The sequence below is a fragment of the Crinia signifera genome, chromosome 6 (genome assembly GCF_055691185.1).
Source record: "Crinia signifera chromosome 6, ASM5569118v1, whole genome shotgun sequence".
Lineage (NCBI taxonomy): Eukaryota > Metazoa > Chordata > Amphibia > Anura > Myobatrachidae > Crinia > Crinia signifera.
The window spans coordinates 7,843,312-7,869,763 of record NC_139222.1 but is presented as its reverse complement, the minus strand read 5'-3'; the positions used below and the strand labels follow the sequence as shown (position 1 = coordinate 7,869,763).

The 26,452-nt window shown below is 46.4% G+C and overlaps 1 protein-coding gene across 2 annotated transcripts in view; it reads left to right on the top strand.

The window, feature by feature from the left end:
• The first annotated feature begins 2,044 nt into the window (after positions 1-2,044).
• The window catches only part of LOC146007443 (NACHT, LRR and PYD domains-containing protein 3-like), a 253,821-nt gene continuing 229,413 nt past the window's right edge, over positions 2,045-26,452 (top strand). For both annotated transcript variants that reach the window (XM_083145793.1, XM_083145792.1), the window contains exons 1-2: positions 2,045-2,166; positions 12,707-12,755. In XM_083145793.1, coding sequence (XP_083001919.1) covers positions 12,737-12,755 — 19 coding nt within the window. In that variant the 5' untranslated portion in view covers positions 2,045-2,166; positions 12,707-12,736. The remainder of the gene's footprint in view (positions 2,167-12,706; positions 12,756-26,452) is intronic.

Below are 26,452 nucleotides of genomic sequence, written 5' to 3'. Positions count from 1 at the left end.
GGTGCACAGTGTGAAATTATTTCAGGAACTGACTGACACCTATTTAATGATATTGTCTACCAGAAAATACCAACCACACTGTATGTTACTGGGCTGGTTTCGCAGTCATTTAATAACACATACTATCATATGGCAATGTATGGATATCAATAAACATTTCAATAAGTTTGCTACAGAGGCCAAGAGACCATTGTAACAATCTGGCAACACTGTCACAGCCTGAGCACTGTTGGAAATCACAAAAAAATTGTAACAAGCGAAGGTTGACAGTAAGCTGGATAAACAATTACTATATAAGCTGTGATATTTAAACAGCAGCCTCAAAGTGATAATAAAAAGGGCAAATAGCCCAAGAATATTACGAAATAGACTAAGCGAATACACATTTGTCTGTCCTTCTCCTTTATTTTAAAACACATACATTTCTTATTCTTTATCACACATCTTTCTTTATAAATATTTCACTGAACAAGGTAAACTTTTCTCCTGATGACAACAGGAGATCATTTTATATAATAATAATAAAGGTTAAATTTTAGAGATCATTAGATCCTCAGTGCACCCTAGAAGGTACTTACTTTTTCTTTTGTGGGTGTTTTAGATGCTGGCGCAACGCCCGGGCGGCTCCAGCAGAGGTGGACAAGCCGTGCTGTCCTGTGGTGGCAGGTGTGGCTACACGGCTTGTCTGCCTCTGGAAATGGCCCTGACCCCACTTCCTGGCACTGACAACGTCTACTGTTAGAGACGCTCACGGCAGCCACATATCAGGTAAACTGACTCCAGTACTGCCTCTCCTCCCAGCTCTCTGCCAGCTTCCTGCCGGCTGCATATATCTGGCCAGGCACTGGGACTACGTAGGTCTTATTTGCTCCAGCTGTCCACATTTGGTCCATAAGACGCACATAGTTTTTCTCCCACATTTTGTGGGAGAAAAAGTGCGTCTTATGGTCCGAAAAATACGGTACTTCTACTCTCATATAAAGCTATTAACCATACTGCACCAGCTTATATCTCTGCACTTATCACTAAATATCTCCCATCTCGCCCACTCCGCTCTGCACAAGACCTGCGTCTCTCTTCTGCACGGATCACCGGCTCCCATTCACTATTACAGGACTGTCATCAGGCTGCTCCCACCCTATGGAATGCCCTTCCACGCACAATAAGACTCTCCACTAGCCTCCAAACTTTCAAGTGTTCCGTGAAAACTCACCTCTTCAGGCAAGCGGTGCACTTTAACCAGTGTTCATGTCGACAGTGTCAACATTCGGGTCAAAAAACAGTGAAAAACCTCACGTCAACTTTTTAACTTGCCCATGTCGACCAAGACCCATATCGACCTTGTCCCATGTCGACCTAGACCCATGTCGATCTTGCTGTATGTCGACCTGGTGGTGTTGACCCAATGCTTGTTGATCTAGTTGTTGTAGACCAAATGATCCCCCTGCGTTTGTTGTTCTACACTGTATTATAATGACACCCACTTTGGGACATTATAGAGTAAGCGCTAATGTACCCAGTGCATTCCTCCTAACTTCTGTAGTTGGGAGGTCGGGACTCGAAAAGGGGGACATGGTCTAGGGAAAAGAGGCGTGGCCTCGCGAGATGTCGCGCCCTCCGGCCACGCCCCGTTTTCCCGCAGCTCGTCTGCGCTGAACAGACGATGTGCGCATGCGCACAGCGTCTATTTTTGGCAGGCTAGGAGGACTCCCAACTGTCCCCCTCACCGCGGGACAATGGCGGCCCCGGGCGGGACTCGGGAACGTCCCCAAATATCGGGACGTTCCCGCGGTAAGCGGGACAGTTGGGAGGTATGCCAGTGCCCCTAAGTTTCCTGCATGGAGATAGTAGTATAAGCACCGATGAGCAGGTCACTGCAAACCCCCTGTGGCGCAATTTGTTCACGTATAGCAATAATACCAGGAAAAAGATCACAAACCACACGAAAGTTCTGCAAATAACAGGAAATGTGACATTATTGCTTCTCTGTGCAGTATAGGACTCTCACTTCCTTACTCTGTATTTCTGTCTGTCACGCCTGTGTACGGTACAGCAGCTCCTCTGTATAGTCTTACTGAGCATCCACCTGACCGATCCCTCATACATCTGCTACCAGCGGGGTCAGACCAAAGCCGGCAGCACTGTCCCCTGTCTGCAGCTCCTCAGGTAAGACTCATCACATGGGAATGTATCTGTGCTGCCTTCTACATCAGGGGTAGGAAGCTGCGGCACTCCAGCTGCTGTGGGACTACACATCCCAGCATGCCCAGCCATGTTTCTTTCTGTTAGAACATGATAACACTGTGGCACTCCAGCTGCTGTGGGACTACACATCCCAGCATGCCCGGCCATGTTTCTTTCTGTTAGGACATGATAACACTGTGACACTCCAGCTGCTGTGGAACTACACATCCCAGCATGCCCAGCCTTGTTTCTTACTGTTAGGATAGGCTAACACCATGGCAGTGGTACTACACATCCCAGCATGCCCTGCCATGTTTCTTTCTGTTAGGACATGATAACACTGTGACACTCCAGCTGCTGTGGTACTACACATCCCAGCATGCCTAGCAATGTTTCTTTCTGTTAGGACATGCTGACACTGTGACACTCCAGCTGCTGTGGAACTACACATCCCAGCATGCCTTGCCATGATTATTTTTTACGACATGCTAACACTGTGGCAGATGTCTAAAGAGAAAAATGGAGACATTGGTGAGTACAGTCTGGAGACTCGATTGTTTTCTTTGGTACTTGTTTCCTAGCACGGGCCCGTCGGAAACCTTTTCTTTTTCCTCAGTGGCTTAAGCTCTGCAGATTCATACCCTCCAACTGTACCGTTTTTTACCAGTCTGTGGGCCTTATTCTGGTTGGAGCGGCCGGGCCGTACGCGTACGTCCCGGGTTTTTTTATGATCTGCGCATGCGTACATTCGCTAATGCGCAGGCGCGACCACTCACCAACGCTTACGGACGGGTCTCTACGTGCGAAAAAACCTGTACGCGAGTGTACGGGTATTGGGGGCGGCATAGGGGCGTGAAGAGGGGAGCGGCCGAAATAATGAGGGAAAATGGGCGTAAATATGGGCGTACACGGGGGTGTGCACCAAAAATGAGCAGTGCTACTACCGCACGATCGACTAAGGCACCGTTCATTTCGGACACAAAACAGGCGTCCGCCAACCGCCATCTCAAACCACCCCTACAGATACCGCATGCCAGCGTGCGCCTGAGTTTGCTAATTAACGCTGATTCCTACTCAAACACATACACCTGAATGTAATAAGCAATGCTGCAGTCTACTAAGTCCAAACCATGATTTCACTACCTGCAAGCCACACACAGCACGCAAACACATTGGAAGCTTATCTTTCTATACTTCTCGACATTTAAAGGTTTGTTTAATTTAAGGTAAGAATCTTTTTAAGACCTGCTTATATATGCTAAGGTAGGTATTTGCTAAACAGTTAGACACATTCACTACGTGCTTTCATAGACTTTACACAGTAGCACACTCAATCTACACAAGTCGACATGTGTCAACGTGTTCACTCTAATACAAACATAGGTTTTGTATTTATGATACAATAACATAAACCACATCTAACACCTACAAAGGATGTTTCAGCAATGTTTTAAGCCCCTGACCACTATTTTGCACATTAATTAATTCAATCAATTAATTAATTTTCATAATTATAGTTGAAAGGCAAGATTTGCAGGTCCATATATATGAAGGGTATGTCAGCGTACACGGACGTACGCTCACTCTCACGAGCGGTGACATAAGCTGAGTTTTCCATTGAAAACAATAGGGACCCGTCCGTGCAAGCTGGCGTACGCTCAGATCTCCGCAAGAAGGCGGTGGGAAGACGGACGAGAGACGTCCGTAAATGGTGGTGTACGCTCTGTTGTACGCCAGTTGTCGGAGTGTAAGGGCTGGCCCGTCCGTGTACGTTGGCGTACGCTCAATTGTACGCCACTCCCCTTCTACGTTGTTTATGCCCGTACGTATGCGGCTGAGTTGTGGGTGGACTTAACCCCAACGGCCGCGTGCGGATAGCGTACGTTAATAGCGAACGTACGCACGTTTGGCCGCTCCAACCAGAATAAGGCCCAGTATCAGCTAAAATAAAGCGTACCGATTGAACCAATTTTATTAAGCTCTGGCTGAGGGACCCTGTGCACCCTGGGAAATGTAGTTAATACCATTGCTGACTGCTTCCCAGGGAGTGTGAGGGAGTGGCAGGCCAGGACTACATCTCCCAGGGTGAACGGCGGTGGGACATGCAGGTCCGTCCGTCCCTGCTTAGGGAGAGACATCGGTTGGGGGACGTCACGCCTGTGGGGTGCGGCATGTGTGAGCCGCTCCCCCCCCCCCTCCCAGTGCCCTCTACCATTGCAGCAGGGACCTTCCCCCCCGAGCGGTGGATATATTACATGCCGGCTCGGGCGACAGTCCCAACGGAACAAGTCGCTGCTGCCCAACTCTGCGCTACCGGTGTCTGAGTGAGTGTGTGGGGGGGTAATGTGGGAAACAGCGTGCACAGTGGTGGGTATTGCACCCTGTAGAGCAGAGGCCGGCCACACTGTGTCTGTGTGTAATGACGAGAATAATGCCCTCCAGGCTCTGCTGCCGGGAACTATGCACTCAGCTGTCCTGTATAGTCTCATTGTGGGGACGGGGGACTGACGTGGCAGCTGGCTTCTTACGGGCATGTTATATGGGTACATTGCAATGTATCCTGGGAAATGTAATCCTGCATACTGACATGATGCTTGGATGGTGTTGCACACCCTCCAACTTTATGTACAGAGCTTTTGGCCACGCCCCTCTACAAGTGGTCACGACCCTTTCCAGAGTTGTACCGATTTACACTAATCAGATGTTGGAGGGTATGCAGATTACTTACCCCTGTACTATATACAGATCCTATAATAGATGTATTATAGAAAGGTTACTGGTAATGTGTCCTAATTGCTGGTTGGCTGATGTGTACCATGTGACCACAGCAGCTGGAGCTCTGCAGATTACTTACCCCTGTACTATATACAGATCCTATAATAGATGTATTATAGAAAGGTTACTGGTAATGTGTCCTAATTGCTGGTTGGCTGATGTGTACCATGTGACCACAGCAGCTGGAGCTCTGCAGATTACTTACCCCTGTACTATATACAGATCCTATAATAGATGTATTATAGAAAGGTTACTGGTAACGTGTCCTAATTGCTGGTTGGCTGATGTGTATCATGTGACCACAGCAGCTGGAGCACTGCAGATTACTTACCCCTGTACTATATACAGATCCTATAATAGATGTATTATAGAAAGGTTACTGGTAATGTGACCTAATTGCTGGTTGGCTGATGTGTATCATGTGACCACAGCAGCTGGAGCACTGCAGATTACTTACCCCTGTACTATATCATACCCTCCAACAGTACCGAATTTGCCGGTACAGTACCGTTTTTTTACGGTCTGTACCGGCAAATTAAACATGTACCGAATGTACCGAATTCAGAGCCGGGCAGCGCACAGACAGCAGTGAGCTGTCTGTGCGCTGCCCGGCTGGATTTAGTTTCTGCCCTCTGCTTACCTAAAGCGGCGGCAGCAGCAGCATAGTCTCTGCCGCGTAATTCAAGGCCCAGCCCAGGGCAGGCTCTTTCTCCCTAGGCTCAGGCTGGAGTCAGTGGACAGCCACGAGCCAATAGGAGGTCGCGGTCTAGCAGCCGCTCATGATTGGCTGTCTGACCGCGACCTCCTATTGGCTCGCGGCCGTGGCGCCCAGCGGGAGAATTGAAAATAGTGAGGGTCAGGGACGAGGATGCTGCCGCTGCTTACACTATACAGCCGGGCAGCGCGCACAGCCTGCTCTCTCTGCCCGGCTATCATTTTATTCAATTGTGTGTGTCCGGCGGCTCCCCCTTGACAACGAGCAATCCCCCCCCCTTGACAAGAGCATTTTCTCCCCCCCCTTGACAACGAGCAATTCCTCCCCTTGTCAACAGCATTTTCTCCCCCCCCTTGGCAACGAGCAAGTCCCCCACCCTTTGCAATCGGCATTATAGCATTATATTCCCCCTTGGCAACATGCCATGCACTCCCTCTTGGCAACAAGCATGAAGCCAAATCCTCCTTGACATCAAACATGAAGCCCTGGCATCAAGAAAGAACCCTCTAGCAATAAGCATGTAGGTAAGCAGCATTTATGCATCAAATATGTAATGGGCATTATGGTTTGTTATTTAGTATGTAAATGGGCATCACGATGTGTTGTACAATGTGTAATAGGCATTACGGTGTGTGGCCTTATGTGTAATTGGCATTACGGCGTTTACTAAAATGTGTAACGGGCATTACGATGTGTTGTGTAATGTCACGCCCCTTTTGTGTTGTGACACGCCCCCTTCCACATGGCCACGCCCCCTTTCTGAATGTGTACCTATTTCTGCCCTTCAAATGTTGGAGGGTATGCTATATACAGATCCTATAATAGATGTATTATAGATAGGTTACTGGTAATGTGTCCTAATTGCTGGTTGGCTGATGTGTATCATGTGACCTCAGCAGCTGGAGCACTGCAGATTACTTACCCCTGTACTATATACAGATCCTATAATAGATGTATTATAGAAAGGTTACTGGTAATGTGACCTAATTGCTGGTTGACTGATGTGTATCATGTGACCACAGCAGCTGGAGCTCTGCAGATTACTTACCCCTGTACTATATACAGATCTTATAATAGATGTATTATAGACAGGTTACTGGTAATGTGACCTAATTGCTGGTTGGCTGATGTGTATCATGTGACCACAGCAGCTGGAGCTCTGCAGATTACTTACCCCTGTACTATATACAGATCCTATAATAGATGTATTATAGAGAGGTTACTGGTAATGTGTCCTAATTGCTGGTTGGTTGATGTGTACCATGTGACCACAGTAGCTGGAGTGCTGCAGATTACTTACCCTGTACTATATACAGATCCTATAATAGATGTATTATAGAAAGGTTACTGGTAATGTGTCCTAATTGCTGGTTGGCTGATGTGTATCATGTGACCTCAGCAGCTGGAGTACTGCAGATTACTTACCCCTGTACTTTATAGAGATCCTATAATAGATGTATTATAGAAAGGTTACTGGTAATGTGACCTAATTGCTGGTTGGCTGATGTGTACCATGTGACCTCAGCAGCTGGAGCACTGCAGATTACTTACCCCTGTACTATATACAGATCCTATAATAGATGTATTATAGAAAGGTTACTGGTAATGTGACCTGATTGCTGGTTGGCTGATGTGTATCATGTGACCACAGCAGCTGGTGCTCTGCAGATTACTTACCCCTGTACTATATACAGATCCTATAATAGATGTATTATAGAAAGGTTACTGGTAATGTGTCCTAATTGCTGGTTGGCTGATGTGTATCATGTGACCTCAGCAGCTGGAGTACTGCAGATTACTTACCCCTGTACTTTATAGAGATCCTATAATAGATGTATTATAGAAAGGTTACTGGTAATGTGTCCTAATTGCTGGTTGGTTGATGTGTACCATGTGACCACAGTAGCTGGAGTGCTGCAGATTACTTACCCTGTACTATATACAGATCCTATAATACAGGGGTCCTCAAACTACGGCCCGCGGGCCAGATGCGGCCCGCTGAGGACTTTTATGCGGCCCCCCGGGCTTGCCGCTGCCCAAGCGCTGGCGCAGAAATCACAGTCAGTCACTCTCACTTGCCTCAAAGCTGGGAGTTGGGAGGATGGACGGGCAGGCTGGCTGGCGAATGGACGTGGCATGGGACGTCAGGGGAAGCATAAGTGTCTGCTGGTCTGACCTGTCTCTTTTTTAAGCTTCTCCTATGCGTGTGATGTCATCACGTCACACACTGCAGAGAGGGGACCAGTAGCTTCCAGAATCCAGAGAGAGGAGCCGGACGAGAAGCCAGCAGGGAGGGAGCAGTGGCACTGAGCAGACACTGACAGTGTCCCAGTCCACACACAGTCTACTCTTGACTGTTTTCTTATTGTTAGAGGTGCGTTTTTTTTATACCAAAATATTTAAAATGATATATATATATATATATATGTGTATATATATATATATATATATATATATATATATGTACATATATATACTGTATATATGTACACTGCGCAGCATGCACTGTACATCCCCCACGCCTGTCTGTTGTGGTGGCTGCCGTTACTGTGTACAATTGTTTCTGTTTTTACTATAGTCCGGCCCTCCAACAGTCTGAGGGACAGTGAACTGGCCCCCGATTTAAAAAGTTTGAGGACCCCTGATATAATAGATGTATTATAGAAAGGTTACTGGTAATGTGTCCTAATTGCTGGTTGGCTGATGTGTATCATGTGACCTCAACAGCTGGAGCACTGCAGATTACTTACCCCTGTACTATATACAGATCCTATAATAGATGTATTATCATACCCTCCAACATTTGACTGGCAGAAATCGGTACATATCCAGAAAGGGGCGTGGTCACTTGTAAATGGGCGTGGTCAATTGCAAAGGGAAGGTGTGGCCAGGCCCCCTTCCCGAGTTTTTACTAGCCATTTTTTCCCCATATACTGTATGTATTATATTATCCCCAATTGACCAATACCACCGTTCTCTCCATCCACAGCAACAGTCCAGTACTAGTTCCTGACACACATCAGTCTGCAACAATAGCACCACCACCGTAACATACACATTACATCAAAGAGTGTGCCTCCTGCAACGCAAATTACCAATCTTACAAGTGTGACAGCCACATGATAATTTATTCCCCTCTCTAGGTCTCTATACTATTATTGCTTCCATCTCCTGCACAATGCCACATACTGTAGTGCTCCTTGCCTGTTTAACTCACAGGCTGCCACTTCTGAAACACATTCCCGGCCGCTGAGTGCCCTCATCTCCAGCCACTGATCCTGCAACTCAGTTGAACTGCTGCTCCATGACCGCGGCTTCCGGCAAATACACTTCAGGAGGGTCCGCGCCGGTGAAATGTGATGTCATGGTGCGACACACGCTGGCCGGGACCTGGCGCAATGCACCCCTGGGAACGGGTGAGAGCCGCTGTAAGGGCCAAAATAAACTCATAACACCCGCCGGGCCCAATCGATCTTATAGCTTATCATGAGTTGCAGAAGGAGGAGCTGGCTCAACCATAAAACCGGTACAATCGGAACAATTTGTTTTAGCCGGTACAGACTGTTAAAAAAACGGTACTGTACCGGCTAAAACGGTACAGTTGGAGGGTATGGTATTATAGAGAGGTTACTGGTAATGTGTCCTAATTGCTGGTTGGCTGATGTGTATCATGTGACCACAGCAGCTGGAGTGCTGCAGATTACTTACCCCTGTACTATATACAGATCCTATAATAGATGTATTATAGAAAGGTTACTGGTGATGTGTCCTAATTGCTGGTTGGCTGATGTGTATCATGTGACCACAGCAGCTGGAGCACTGCAGATTACTTACCCCTGTACTATATACAGATCCTATAATAGATGTATTATAGAAAGGTTACTGGTAATGTGTCCTAATTGCTGGTTGGCTGATGTGTATCATGTGACCACAGCAGCTGGAGCTCTGCAGATTACTTACCCCTGTACTATATACAGATCCTATAATAGATGTATTATAGAAAGGTTACTGGCAATGTGACCTAATTGCTGGTTGGCTGATGTGTATCATGTGACCACAGCAGCTGGAGCACTGCAGATTACCCCTGTACTATATACAGATCCTATAATAGATGTATTATATATAGGTTACTGGTAATGTGTCCTAATTGCTGGTTGGCTGATGTGTATCATGTGACCACAGCAGCTGGAGCACTGCAGATTACTTACCCCTGTACTATATACACATACCTCCCAACTTGTGTCCGGATGAAATAGGGACACTCGCGCGGCGAAGCCGCGCGAGCGCCCGAAAAGGGGGCGGGGTGTATGCAAATGAGGGCGTGGCTTATGCTAATTAGCCGCGACCTCATTTTCATACGAGAATAGACGCTGTGCGCATGCGCACAGCGTCTATTCTACTAGATTGGGGGGTCTCCCAACTGCCACCCCCCCGCAGCGGGACAATGCCTGCCGCGGGTGGGACGTCGGGACAGGACCCGAAAATCGGGACTGTCCCGACGGAATCGTGACAGTTGGGAGGTATGTATACAGATCCTATAATAGATGTATTATAGAAAGGTTACTGGTAATGTGTCCTAATTGCTGGTTGGCTGATGTGTATCATGTGACCACAGCAGCTGGAGCTCTGCAGATTACTTACCCCTGTACTATATACAGATCCTATAATAGATGTATTATAGAAAGGTTACTGGTAATGTGTCCTAATTGCTGGTTGGCTGATGTGTATCATGTGACCACAGCAGCTGGAGTGCTGCAGATTACTTACCCCTGTACTATATACAGATCCTATAATAGATGTATTATAGAAAGGTTACTGGTAATGTGTCCTAATTGCTGGTTGGCTGATGTGTATCATGTGACCACAGCAGCTGGAGCACTGCACATTACTTACCCCTGTACTATATACAGATCCTATAATAGATGTATTATAGACAGGTTACTGGCAATGTGACCTAATTGCTGGTTGGCTGATGTGTATCATGTGACCACAGCAGCTGGAGCGCTGCAGATTACTTACCCCTGTACTATATACAGATCCTATAATAGATGTATTATAGAAAGGTTACTGGTAATGTGTCCTAATTGCTGGTTGGCTGATGTGTATCATGTGACCACAGCAGCTGGAGCACTGCAGATTACTTACCCCTGTACTGTATCACAGGGTTGCCGACTTATAAATGCTCCTCTCCGGGAGAAGCCCGGAGAGGAGACTTTCCTTACCCGATCGGGGGGCGGGGCTTGACTGTGACGTCATTAAGCCCCGCCCCCATTACGGGAAACAGGAAAAATGACTGATCTCTATGGAGGGGGCGTGGCTAAAATGACGCGATTGTGCCATTTTAGCCCCGCCCCCTCCTCTGAGACCCGCGGATTGCGGCATTTAAATGCCGCGATTCGGGGGGCTCAGGGGGGTCCCCCAGATTCCGGGAGGGTTGCCCACCCTTCCGGGGGGCCGGGAGGAGGACCCGATTTTCGGGAGACTCCCGGGAATTCCGGGAGGGTCGGCAACCCTGCTGTATCATACCCTCCAACATCTGAAGGGCAGAAATCGGTACACATTTAGAAAGGGGGTGTGGTCACATGCAAATGGGGCGTGGTCATGGTTAAATGGGGGGCGTGGTCATGCCTCCTTTCCAAATGTGTACTGGGCTTTTTTTTTTTTATAAGGTGATACTCTTAACTTTAGGAGCACTTTAAGTGCTGTTGGGGCAAATTCCTTTAATGTGTCGTGCTGCAGCTCAGTCTTATGACATGTGATGGCTGCTGGCATAATAAATAATGAATTTATTTTCAATGTTCTGCCTACAATAACTTATGAATAATCTTTTTTTTTACATTCTAGATTATTCATAAAATTGTAGGCAGAAGATTGAAAATAAATGCATTATTTAATATGTCAGCAGCCATCACATGTCATAGGACTGAGCTGCAGCACGTAACAAGAAGTGAGAATGAGAAGAGATTTATTTAAATTAAAGTTTAACCTACAGTATGTGCTAGTCCAGCCTCCGGCCGCCGCTGGCTGCACCTGATGACCCGGGTCCCGCTGCCAGTGTATTCCATTATAGAAAGAGATAGCTGAAGCAGCTGCCAGCTATCTCTTCGCGCCCGGAGCCCTGTCCCCTGTCCCCTGTGTGCGACGCGTCATGACGCGCCGCGGCCACACACACGCTGGTCCGCCGGGAGTCCTCACTCCTCACTCAGCCTAAAGCAGCTATCTCTGCTGCACTCCGCACTTCATGCTTGGCAAGCCTGGGTGAGTCGGCTAAGGGCACAAAAACCGGTACATTCGGTACAGGTTTTATTTGCCGGTACAGACCGTTAAAAAACGGTACTGTACCGGCAAATCCGGTACAGTTGGAGGGTATGCTGTATACAGATCCTATAATAGATGTATTATAGAAAGGTTACTGGTAATATGTCCTAATTGCTGGTTGGCTGATGTGTATTATGTGACCTCAGCAGCTGGAGCACTGCAGATTACTTACCCCTGTACTATATACAGATCCTATAATAGATGTATTATAGAAAGGTTACTGGTAATATGTCCTAATTGCTGGTTGGCTGATGTGTATTATGTGACCTCAGCAGCTGGAGCACTGCAGATTACTTACCCCTGTACTATATACAGATCCTATAATAGATGTATTATAGAAAGGTTACTGGTAATATGTCCTAATTGCTGGTTGGCTGATGTGTATTATGTGACCTCAGCAGCTGGAGCTCTGCAGATTACTTACCCCTGTACTATATACAGATCCTATAATAGATGTATTATAGAAAGGTTACTGGTAATGTGTCCTAATTGCTGGTTGGCTGATGTGTATTATGTGACCTCAGCAGCTGGAGCTCTGCAGATTACTTACCCCTGTACTATATCATACCTCCCAACTTTTGACCTTAACAAATAGGGACACTCGTGCGTCCTAATTGCTGGTTGGCTGATGTGTATCATGTGACCTGAGCGGTAACTCAATGAAGCCGCAGGAAAGTATCCATGTACAATAATCTGCATTTTATTTTCTACTAGGATATATAAGATCTCACTGGCTGCTGCATAATGGCCACTCCCACCAACCGTGAGTATCAGCTTTTGTACCCATTTGTAGTAGTAAATATGTAATTATTAATATTATTATTTATTACCAGTTTTATTTATAGCGCCATACTTGCCTACTTTTGGAAACTAGTTTCAGGGAGATTATAGTTGGTAGTAGAATTTTGCAGAGTGCCCAATTGAGGGGGCGTGTCATGCTCCACCCAAAGGTCGTGTCTAGTTCCATATATGGAGAAATTGTGAAAAGAGATTGTGAACGTGGCACCTAGAATCGTGGGTGTGTACTGCTACGTCTGAGAGGAATCTTTTATATAATAACTTATATCCAAATGTAGATGATACCCAGAGCAGTTAGTAAGAGATACTATACTTGTTTCAGTGCTGGGAAATGGTGCTGATGATTCACTGTAACTGTATCTGTCTCTCATTCCTTTTTCCCCAAAAAATATAACAGTGTAGTGTGGGCTAGGTGACATGTGGGAGATTGCTAGACTAATGAGGGAGAGAGGGAGATTGCTGTTATGTCAGGGAGTCTTCTGCAGAATGCAGGAGGGGAGGTAACTATGATGTAACAGTGTAATGTGGGCTAGGTGACATGAGGGAGATTGCTAGACTAATGAGGGAGAGAGGAAGATTGCTGCTATGTCAGAGAGTCTCCTGCAGAATGCAGGAGGGGAGGTAACTATATGTAACAGTGTAATGTGGGCTAGGTGACATGAGGGAGATTGCTAGACTAATGAGGGAGAGAGGGAGATTGCTGCTATGTCAGGGAGTCTCCAGCAGAATGCAGGAGGAGAGGTAACTATGAATTAACAGTGTAATGTGGGCTAGGTGACATGATTGAGATTGCTAGACTAATGAGGGAGAGGGGGAGATTGCTGCTATGTCAGGGAGTCTCCTGCAGAATGCAGGAGGGGAGGTAACTATGATGTAACGGTGTAATATGGGCTAGGTGACATGAGGGAGATTGCTGCTATGTCAGGGAGTCTCCAGCAGAATGCAGGAGGGGAGGTAACTATATGTAACAGTGTAATGTGGGCTAGGTGACATGAGGGAGATTGCTAGACTAATGAGGGAGAGAGGGAGATTGCTGCTATGTCAGGGAGTCTCCAGCAGAATGCAGGAGGAGAGGTAACTATGAATTAACAGTGTAATGTGGGCTAGGTGACATGATTGAGATTGCTAGACTAATGAGGGAGAGAGGGAGATTGCTGCTATGTCAGGGAGTCTCCTGCAGAATGCAGGAGGGGAGGTAACTATGATGTAACGGTGTAATATGGGCTAGGTGACATGAGGGAGATTGCTGCTATGTCAGGGAGTCTCCAGCAGAATGCAGGAGGGGAGGTAACTATGATGTAACAGTGTAATGTGGGCTAGGTGACCTGAGGGAGATTGCTAGGCTAATGAGGGAGAGAGGGAGATTGTTTCTATGTCAGGGAGTCTCCTGCAGAATGCACGAGGGAAGGTAATTATGATGTAACAGTGTAATGTGGGCTAGGTGACATGAGGGAGATTGCTAGACTAATGAGGGAGAGAGGAAGATTGCTGCTATGTCAGAGAGTCTCCTGCAGAATGCAGGAGGGGAGGTAACTATATGTAACAGTGTAATGTGGGCTAGGTGACATGAGGGAGATTGCTAGACTAATGAGGGAGAGAGGGAGATTGCTGCTATGTCAGGGAGTCTCCAGCAGAATGCAGGAGGAGAGGTAACTATGAATTAACAGTGTAATGTGGGCTAGGTGACATGATTGAGATTGCTAGACTAATGAGGGAGAGAGGGAGATTGCTGCTATGTCAGGGAGTCTCCTGCAGAATGCAGGAGGGGAGGTAACTATGATGTAATGGTGTAATATGGGCTAGGTGACATGAGGGAGATTGCTGCTATGTCAGGGAGTCTCCAGCAGAATGCAGGAGGGGAGGTAACTATGATGTAACAGTGTAATGTGGGCTAGGTGACCTGAGGGAGATTGCTAGGCTAATGAGGGAGAGAGGGAGATTGTTTCTATGTCAGGGAGTCTCCTGCAGAATGCACGAGGGGAGGTAATTATGATGTAACAGTGTAATGTGGGCTAGGTGACATGAGGGAGATTGCTAGACTAATGAGGGAGAGAGGGAGGGAGATTGCTGCTATTTCAGGGAGTCTCCTGCAGAATGCGGGAGGGGAGGTAACAGTGTAATGTGGGCTAGGTGACATGAGGGAGATTTCTAGACTAATGAGGGAGAGAGGGAGATTGTTGCTATTTCAGGGAGTCTCCTGCAGAATGCAGGAGGAAAGGTAACTGTGGTGTAACAGTGTAATGTGGGCTAGTTGACATGAGGGAGATTGCTAGACTAATGAGGCAGAGAGGGAGATTGCGGCTATATTAGGGAGTCTCCTGCAGAATGCACGAGGGGAGGTAACTATGATGTAACAGTGTAATGTGGGCTAGGAGACATGAGGGAGATTGCTAGACTAATGAGGGAGAGAGGGAGATTGCTGCTATGTCAGGGAGTCTTCTGCAGAATGCAGGAGGGGAGGTAATTATGATGTAACAGTGTAATGTGAGCTAGATGACATGAGGGAGATTGCTAGACTAATGAGGGATGGAGGGAGATTGCTGCTATGTCAGGGAGTCTCCTGCAGAATGCAGGAGGGGAGGTAACTATGATGTAACAGTGTAATGTGGGCTAGGTGACATGAGGGAGATTGCTAGACTAATGAGGGAGAGAGGGAGATTGCTGCTATGTCAGGGAGTCTTCTGCAGAATGCAGGAGGGGAGGTAACTATGATGTAACAGTGTAATGTGGGCTAGGTGACATGAGGGAGATTGCTAGACTAATGAGAGAGAGAGGGAGATTGCTGCTATGTCAGGGAGTCTTCTGCAGAATGCAGGAGGGGAGGTAACTATGATGTAACAGTGTAATGTGGGCTAGGTGACATGAGGGAGATTGCTAGACTAATGAGGGAGAGAGGGAGATTGCTGCTATGTCAGGGAGTCTTCTGCAGAATGCAGGAGGGGAGGTAACTATGATGTAACAGTGTAATGTGGGCTAGGTGACCTGAGGGAGATTGGATCACCAAAACTTTGGCCTGATGCTAAGATACTGGCCAAAGTTTTGGTGAATCGTATGAATAAAATTATCAATTACATTATCAATCCAGATCAAACTGGTTTTATGGCCGGTAAGTCAACATCGATTAATCTGAGGAGGGTCCTTTCATATATCCAGATTGTAGAATCGCGAAACATCAATGCGGCAGTGGCTTCATTCGATGCCATAAAAGCATTCGACTCTATAGAGTGGGACTATTTATGGGTAACTCTTAGGAGATTTGGCTTTGGGGAGAGGTTTGTTAAATGGGTCTCTCTACTCTATAAAAACCCTAGGGCTAGAATTACAGTAAATGGGTATACAACCCCCCCCTTCCCTCTCTCGAGGGGTACCCGACAGGGGTGTCCCCTTTCCCCGCTACTCTTTGCGGTAGCAGTGGAACCACTAGCATGCTTATTGAGGAAAAGCATGGGAGGTATGGCATCTGGCTTTCCTCCATGCTTTAATTTAGTATCGTTGTATGCGGACGATCTTTTAGTCGGAGTACCCAATCCTGAAACTGCTATTCCCTCTATTTTGGACCAGCTTGGGGAATTTGGTAATTACTCCGGTTTAAAAATTAACTGGGGGAAATCATATTTGATGCCCCTGGGGAAGGGGGAAGGGGATGTTAGGTTGTCAGTAGACTTCCCCGTACAACAAGCTGCGAAATTTAGATATCTGGGGGTTTATATTTCTAATTGCCCTACAGATTATATTGTGGATAATCTTATTCCTCTGATTAGGGATATTAAGCATAAATGTAGAAGCTGGGTTAAATTACCGCTTACCCAGATTGGAAGAGTGAACTTAATTAAGATGGCCGCTGTACCTAGGTTAATATATGTTCTTCAACATTCACCGGTCTATATTAAAGATCTTTATTTTAACAAAATTAATAGTATTTTCTCTTCCTTTATATGGCGATACAAGCAACCTAGGATTAAACTGGAAACCCTATATAGGGATAGGAACAATGGGGGGTTAGCAGTCCCCAATATTAAGGCTTATTATGTTGCCGCGCAATTGGTTCACTTAAGTACTTGGTTGAGGGATGGTGAGATTACCAAGGAAGCATTGGAGTTGGTACATTGTACAGGAGAAAATGTGACACCGAACCAGTGGCTGATGTTAAAAGAGTTACGAAGTAATGTGCCCCCGATCTTAGTACAGGCAGCATGGAATTGGAAATGGGTATGTAAGATCTGCAGCTATGATGGTTATGACCCTGATACCCCGTTATTCTCCATTCCGATGCTAAAAGATATAAAAGAGCTAGTCGGCAGCGCAATTTGGGGCAGGGTTGGCATTGAAACATTGGGTCAATTGTACCGTAATGGTCAGTTAAAACCCTTCCCAGAGCTACAATCTGAATATAATTTACCGGGAAATATGTTGTTTAGATATTTCCAGATAAAGAGTGCACTTACACAAATTGGAGATGTAGGGGTGATTAATATTATAGAGAATCCCTGTAAAGGATTTATTAAGAAACTGAATGGGGGGAAGCGCCTATCAAAGCTATATAAGTTCTTATCGTCCTTGAGTCAAAGTAACGATCTACAGGGCTTAAGAGATAAATGGGCTGTGGACCTCCCAGGTGTGGAGGAGTTAGAATGGAGACAGATATTGGCTGCCCCAAGTAGAGCCACTATGGGAATGAGAATTCAACAGGTGCAATTTAACATCCTACACCGCATTTATATTACCCCGGTTAAATTAAAAAAAATGGATCGTGCCCAATCAGATAGATGCCCTAAGTGTGGGTTGATGGAGGGATCTTTTTGGCACCTTATATGGGATTGTGAGGTTTTGCAAAAGTTTTGGGATGAGGTTAAAAGAATACTGGGAGAAATTGGAATTAACCAGAGGTTCTTATCAGCGCAAAACCTGATTTTTGGGGTATGGGAAGTAGGCCATGGGGAGTTTGCGGAGAAACAATTAGTTGCCAATATAGCAGCGGTGGCAAAAGTTATTATTGGCAGATATTGGTTACCATCCCGGGAACCGAGTGTGCAAGAATGGCTGAATCTGGTTAATGATATATGTAATCATGAGAGGTATAACTTTGCTATTAGAGGCGCTATCCCCAAATACATGAAGATATGGGGACTGTGGATCCGGTCTAGTGTCTATAAAATGTCACAACAATTAAGATAAATAGCGGTGTAGTGTTTGCTTGGATAAGTAGCTGGGTGAGGAGGGGAGGGGGAGGGGAGGAAGGGAGAAGAGAGAGGAAAGAAAGAAATGTATTTATTTTTATTTTTATTTATTTATTTTTATTTTTTTTATTTAATTTTTTTTTTTTTTTTTTTTTGTTCTCTTCACTCGTGGTCATATATATTATGTGAGATCTGGGCAATAATGCCTATATCAAATGAGAATGTTTTGTGAGATTTGGGCAACAAGCCATATATTAAATGAGAATGTTTTTGTAGGTAATATGGGCACATATATTTAGAAATACTGTACACTGGCACATGATTTCTGTTTGTGAATGGGGGCAGAGCCGTTGGTAGGAGAGAACCCCCTCTATGGTGTGGAATTGTGGATAAGGTGGTCTTTTCCTTTTTTTTTTTTTTTTTTTTGTGTCTCTTTAGTATAAAGATCATAAGTAGTAGTTTAAGCACTAATACAACACTTAAACACAATTCACGATTAGGGAGGAAAGAAAATAGATGGACAAAGGTATTAAATCCTCATATCATAACCTTGATGTGTTTTTTTTTTTTCTTTTTCTCTCTCTCTCTCCCTCTCCTTTTGTTTTGTTGAGTCTCTTTATTATGTCTCAGGTATGAAATATATTAGTCTAATTGTATTTGCCCGATAGTAGGGGATATATAGGCCCCCAGAAAGTAATGCCTAAAGTTATGATAACCCCAGAGTGAGGCAATAATGGACAGGGTGTTGGTTTAAAAATATAAAGATCCAATCAGTTGGAGCCTAGGCCGGAGTAGGTGACTGTCTAATTGTTTGTGTATGTATTATATGTATTAACATATTATGTGTAATCATGTATTAGTACAAGATTTTGTGATTTTTTTATGTACTTGTCTTAGTGTTAAATATGATATTGTTCTTTTTAAAATGCATAAATAAAACTGAATAAAAAAAAAAAAAAACAGTGTAATGTGGGCTAGGTGACATGAGGGAGATTGCTAGACTAATGAGGGAGAGAGGGAGATAGCTGCTATGTCAGGGAGTCTCCTGCAGAATGCAGGAGGGGAGGCAACTATGTATAGCGCACATATTCTACAGTGTTTTACAGAGTATAGTTGAACATTCCCATCAGTCCCTGCCCCAGTGGAGCTTACAATCTATATTTCCTACCACATGTACACGCGCAGGGCCGGATTAACAATGGGGCTGATGGAGCTACAGCTCCAGGCCCATTCTCCAAATAGGCCCATTCTGTAGCTGAGGGCCAGAGCTTTCCAACGAGCCCAGCCCCGTGTCGGTAGCCCCCCGGGAACCAGAGATACCGACAGGCAAACCTGGAACGTTTTCCCCATAGGATAACATGGGACCCGCTAATTCCGACCTCCACCCGGTTCCAACGGCTGCCAGTTCCCCCTCCGGCATCACAGAAGCTTGAGGTTGATCTCAGTCGAACCCAAATCGCTGGGCCTTCAATCTGATACCTGGTCCATATGGGTTCATTGGTTCTAGAGATATTGTGGGTAAACCAATTTTTTTTCATTTCTGAAATGTAATTTCATGGCTGTTCATGTTGTTTGACAGATTTCTTTGGAACCAAATGGCCCAGTTTCACGGGACCAAAATCATTTGAAGCCTACATGTAAATCGGTCAGTTGGTTCCGAAGATGTAGCTGGTTGTTTAAAGGGGGACGGGGTTGTTTTCTCTCCCCCTCACACAAAAAAATGCAGGGACTAGGCTGGTGTAAAACGGTCCAGTCCAGGAATGTCCCTGCATGATCTTGGGGCCATATTCCCGGGTAAATCCCTGCATTTTCTGGTGTGAAAGGGGTATTATTACAAATAGCCGGGACATGCAGTGCTCTGAATACAGCCAGGCAACCCCCTGCTCTCTGCCCAGCTGTCAATGGCTGTCATTTCTGCCCGGCGGCGGCTATCCCCAGTTACCCCAAGCATGTATTCCCCCTTGGCAATGAGCATGTAATCCCACATGGCAATGAGCATGGAATCCCTGGCAATAAGCATGGAACCCCTGGCAATGAACATGTTGGTAAGCAACACTTAAGTAGCATCATTTTTCATAGGCATTATGGTGTTTGGCATAATACATAATGGAGAATATGGTGTTTGGCTTAACATGTAACGGGCATTATGGTGTAAATTTTTAATGCACGCCTTCAGCGCGCAATGCCCCTATTTGTGAAGCATATTGTGCATTATTGCTCAATCTGTTTGGTATAATAATGTGTATTTTGGCTCAATCCATGTGGCAAAATGTGTATTTTGCCTTAATCTGTGTGCCATAGTGTGAATTTTGGCTCAGTCAGTGTGAATTTTGGCTCATTCCATGTGGCACAATGTGTAAGAGGCAAGTACAGTATAAGGGGGTTACTATTGTGTTGCATGATTTGGTACTTGTTTCCTAGCACGGCCACACCGATCATGATCGTGGGCATCGTTAGTAAAAATCGGGGGCATCGCGGCCATCGCATGCACTAAAAAATTGGGTGATATGGTACCGACGCGATGCCCGCGATTTCCCATAGGAAACAATGTTAAATGCCTCAATTTACCCGCGATGCCTCCGATTTCCCATAGGAAACAATGTTAAATGCCTCAATTTACCCAAATCATCATAGGGAACAATGGTAAATGGGCCAGAAACCCCCAAAAACACCCCTGAACAGTGAAATGTCCCCCCAAAAGTAGTTAACGCCACCCCACGATCAACGTGAACCCGAAGCGTGGCGAGCGGCGGCGGTACGCGTCCTCCGACCTTTTCATACCCCCACTATCCACGTCGGCGTGGAGTTGAGAATAGAATAGTGTGGCGAGCGCAGCGAGCCACCGAGCCCGAAGCGTGGCGAGCGGACGCGGATACCTGTGAAGCACGCGATGGGACGCATTTACCTGTGAAGGTGTCCGCGTCCGCTCGCCACGCTTCGGGCTCGGTGGCTCGCTGCGCTCGCCACACTATTCTATTCTCAACTCCACGCCGACGTGGATAGTGGGGGTATGAAAAGGTCAGAGGACGCGTACAGCCGCCCCTCGCGGGCACGCTGCGCGCGCCACGCTTCGGGTTCACGTTGATCGTGGGGTGGCGTAAACTACTTTTGGGGGGACATTTCACTGTTCAGGGGTGTTTTGGGGGGTTTCTGGCCCATTTACCATTGTTCCCTATGATGATTTGGGTAAATTGAGCCATTTAACATTGTTTCCTATGGGAAATCGGGGGCATCGCGGTTAAATTAAGGAATTTAACATTGTTTCCTATGGGAAATCGGGGGCATCGCGTCTGGACCATTTAAGCCTTTTTTAGACGCCTGCGACGCGACGGACACGATTTTGACTTTTTTCAATGCATTTCAATGGGAAATCGGGGGCATCGCGTCGGTCGCGTCGCAGACCACTAAAAATTACACCCGATGCCCGCGATTGTGGCCGTGCTAGGAAACAAGTACCCATGATTTGTATAAGTGGTATATGGTTTGGTAAATTTAGGTAGCCACATAAAAGGTGCTGAAATGTTGTCTACCAAGTTTCGGCTTTCAGTATTTTTTTTATGACGGGAGTGCCGCCTCACCCCGCAAGTATCTTAGAACATCGGTATCCTGCATGTGCACCTTTGGAGGGCACCCGCCAATATATCTCACTGCATTTTTCTTATGCCAGCCCCATGCCTTTTCCAGGCATATATAATTAGTTGAAAGTATTTACACAAATACAGACACACCCATGAGCAGACACCCAACCAGAACACTGGTCACGCCCCCCACATGGCCGCAACCCCTATTATTGTGCATAATAGGCCATTGATAATTTTCAGCTCCAGGCCCATTTAGACCTTAATCTGGCTCTGTACACGCGCACACAGACATTCTGTTATGGCAGAAATAATTGATAAGTTTCCTTGAAGATTCTTTATTCCAAGTTAAGCATACAATGAGCAAGCAATCACTACTGACTGCAAGCTGGTGACAGAATGAATGTTACAGTTTTATATACCTTATACATTTACATTACATATTATTATTATTATTATTATTATTATTATCTCCTATATATTTGGCTACATCTGTCACTCAAAGTGGGTGTCTGTGTCTATAACGCTCTGTTCCTGGACTTTCCTCTTAATGTGTGATTGCCTTCATCTGTGCTGAATTCGCAGCAGGCAGCAGCCCCAGGATTAAATGGCACATGCAAAACACTGACATGGCTATGGTCGACAATGAAAAAGGTTGACATGAGTTTTTGAAGATTTAGTTTTAATTTTTTTAATTTTTTCATATTCATTGTCATGTGTCGACATGGACACCAATGAAGTGGCACACTTATGTCAACATTTACATGTGTTGACCTTTCTGTGTTGATTTTTTCTTGTGGCGATTCGCGTCACACCCCCCCGCAACCCCCCCTCCCGCGATTCACGGCACCCCCCGTGACCCCCCAACCTCCCGCAATTCGCGGCAACCCCCCACCGGAACCCCTGTGAACCCCGCCCTCCCGCGATTCGCGGCACCCACCCCCGCGACCCCCCCTCCCGCAATTCGCGGCACCCCCCCGTGATTCGCGGCAGCTCCAGAATTAAATTGCACATGGAAAACACTGACATGGCTATGGTCGACAATGAAAAAGGTTGACATGAGTTTTTGAAGTTTTTTTGTCATTTTTTGAATATTTTCATATTCATTCTCATGTGTCGACATGGACACCAATGAAGTGCCACACTTATGTCAACATTTACATGTGTTGACCTTTCTGTGTTGATTTTTTTCTTGTGGCGATTCGCGTCACACCCCCCGCAACCCCCCCTACGGCGATTCGCGACACCCCGGCACCCCCCCGCGACCCCCCCCTCCCGCAATTCACGGCAACCCCCCACCGGAACCCCCATGAACCCCGCTCTCCCGCAACCCCCCCCCCCTCCCGCAAATCGCGGCACCCCCCGCGATTCGCGGCAGCCCCAGGATTAAATGGCACATGCAAAACACTGGCACGGCTATGGTCGACAATGAAAAAGGTTGACATGAGTTTTTGAAGATTTATTTCATTTTTTGAATGTTTTCATATTCATTGTCATGTGTCAACATGGACACCAATGAAGTGCCACACTTATGTCAACATTTACATGTGTTGACCTTTCTGTGTTGATTTTTTCTTGTGGCAATTCGCGTCACACCCCCCGCAACCCCCCTTCCCGCGATTCGCGGCACCCCCCGTGACCCCCCACCTCCCGCAATTCGCGGCAAACCCCCACCGGAACCCCTGTGAACCCCGCCCTCCCGCGATTCGCGGCACCCAACCCCGCGACCCCCCCCCTCCCGCAATTCGTGGCACCCCCCGTGATTCGCGGCAGCTCCAGAATTAAATTGCACATGGAAAACACTGACATGGCTATGGTCGACAATGAAAAAGGTTGACATGAGTTTTTGAAGTTTTTTTTTTCATTTTTTGAATATTTTCATATTCATTCTCATGTGTCGACATGGACACCAATGAAGTGCCACACTTATGTCAACATTTACATGTGTTGACCTTTCTGTGTTGATTTTTTCTTGTGGCAATTTGCGTCACACCCCCCCCCACCACCCCCCCCACAACCCCCACTCCCGCGATTCACGGCACACACACACACACCTCCCCCGCGATTCTCGGCACCCCACCCCGTGACCCCCCCTCCCGTGATTCACGGCACACCCCCGCGACCCCCCCTCCCATGATTCGCCGCAACCCCCGCCCCGTAACCCCCCCTCCCGTGATTCGCGGGACCCACCCCCGCGACCCCCCCTCCCACAATTCGCGGCACCCCCCTGCGATTCGCGGCAGCTCCAGAATTAAATTGCACATGGAAAACACTGACATGGCTATGGTCGACAATGAAAAAGGTTGACATGAGTTTTTTAAGTTTTTTTTTTTCATTTTTTGAATGTTTTCATATTCATTCTCATGTGTCGACATGGACACCAATGAAGTGCCACACTTATGTCAACATTTACATGTGTTGACCTTTCTGTGTTGATTTTTTCTTGTGGCGATTCGCGTCACACCCCCCCCCACCCCCCACCCCCGCAACCCCCACTCCCGCGATTCACGGCACACACACTCCCCCCCACGATTCTCGGCACCCCACCCCGTGACCCCCCCCTCCCGTGATTCACGGCACACCCCCCGCGACCCCCCCTACCATGATTCGCCGTAACCCCCCTCCCGCGATTTGCGGCAACCCACCCCGCGACCCCCCTCCCGCGATTCTCTGCAATCCCTCCCGCGATTCGCAGCATCCACTCCCCCACAACCCCCCCTCCTGCAATTCGCGGCACCCCCGCGACCCCCCTCCTGCAATTCGCGGCACCCTCCGCGACCCCCCCTCCCGCGATTCGCGGACACCTAAGTTGCAATACAGGCATCTTTCATACAATTCTAACCATATTTCTCATATACAAACGTTCACAAATTAAGGGGGCGCAGCCCCTTACGACGGTGTGAAGAGCGCCCGTAGGGCGCGATGAATCACCTAGTTATTATTATACGTTTCTTATATAGAGCAGCAGATTCCATTGCGCTTTACAACTGATGACAACACTGAAAGAACAAACTGGGTAAAACAGACAGACATAGAGGTTGGCGGGCCCTGCTGCAAGCTTACAATCTATAGGTTCAACATACTGTAAACCAATCACATTAACTGACCAACCATATACATAGGCCAATCACATTAACTGACCAACCATATATATAGACCAATCACATTAACTGACCACTCATATACATAGACCAATCACATTAACTGACCACTCATATACATAGACCAATCACATCAATTGACCACTCATAGTGTTCATTCAAGCACCCGCCAACTTTGAAAACCCATGAAGTTCCTCTTTCCTGCCTGGGGTGTCACTGTCTGCTGTAGTGCTTCTAGAACAGTGTGGTCTGTATATCAGCACTGATATGCAAACCAGACCTGTGCTAGAAACACCACAGGAGACACCGAAACCCCAGGCAGGGAAGAGGAACTGCATGGGTTTTCAAAGTTGGCAGGTGATAGAATGAACACTAACTCATATACATAGGTCGATCACATTAACTGACCACTCATATACATAGACCAATCACACTAACTGACCACTCATATAAATAGACAAATCACATTAACTGACCACTCATATAAATAGACCAATCACACTAACTGACCACTCATATACATAGACCAATCACATTAACTGACCACTCATATACATAGACCAATCACATTAACTGACCACTCATATACATAGACCAATCGCATTAACTGACCACTCATATAAATAGACCAATCACACTAACTGACCACTCATATACATAGACCAATCACATTAACTGACCACTCATATACATAGACCAAACACATAAACTGGCCACTCATATACATAGACCAATCACATTAACTTACCACTCATAGAAATAGACCAATCAAATATTAATAATAAGAATATATTATACAACCCTGATGGGGATCAGACATTATCTCAGCATCTTGTGATTTATCTTATGATTATGACTTTTATATTATAATTATAAACCTGCTAGATATCTCGCGCTGCCACATGCCGTGTCTCAGGAGTGTCAGTGGTGGCTTCTGATTGGCTGTCAGACCCAACAGGTGGCAGCGCGAGATTTCAAATAGCGCTATGAATACAGCTGGGTAGCCCCTGGCTTTCTGCCCAGCTGTCAATGCATACAGTTCTTCCCAACGGCGACTGTCCCACTGTTACCGCAAATGGCCTGCATTTCAGTGGGCAGACTACGGGGAAAATAAATGTAAGAAATTATACGGGGGTATGTACCCCCCCCCTCCCCCCTAAATCTGCCACTGGCTTTGTCTACTTTTAAAGTTTCCTCCCAGGAGAAGCTTGGAGAGAAGACTATCATCAGCACATCGGGGCGAGGCCTGATGTACTGCAAATCCCATGAAAAAAGGATTCCTACATGGGGCACTCTTATAGGATAACATTTTTATTTCTTATTGATGTTTATACATCAAATAGTGTCCCAAGATAAACATCATCTATATGTATCTAAAACATAACTTTTAATGGGAGTGGTATGATATCCTGGCGGTCGAAATCCCGACGCCGGAATCACGACAACACCGCAATGCCGACAAGGGGGACCATGAAACGCTTCCCCTTGTGGACTCACTGCGCTCGCCACGCAGCGGGCCCGGTGCCTCGCTACGCTCGGCAACACTATTTTATTCTCCCTCTATTGGTGTCGTGGACACCGATAGAGGGCCAAAGTGCCGGCAATGCGGCAGTCGGGATTCCGGTGTCTGGATTTTGACCACTGGGATTCCAAATGCCGGGATATTGACCGCATCCCCTTTTAATAATTTATTCATTAAGATTAGTGAAATATTTAAAAAAAAATTAGTGAAGAAAGATTAGTTAAAATAAAGTGTGATACTTCAATAATGAAGATTATAAAAACAGGTCCGCACTTCTGGTTCCG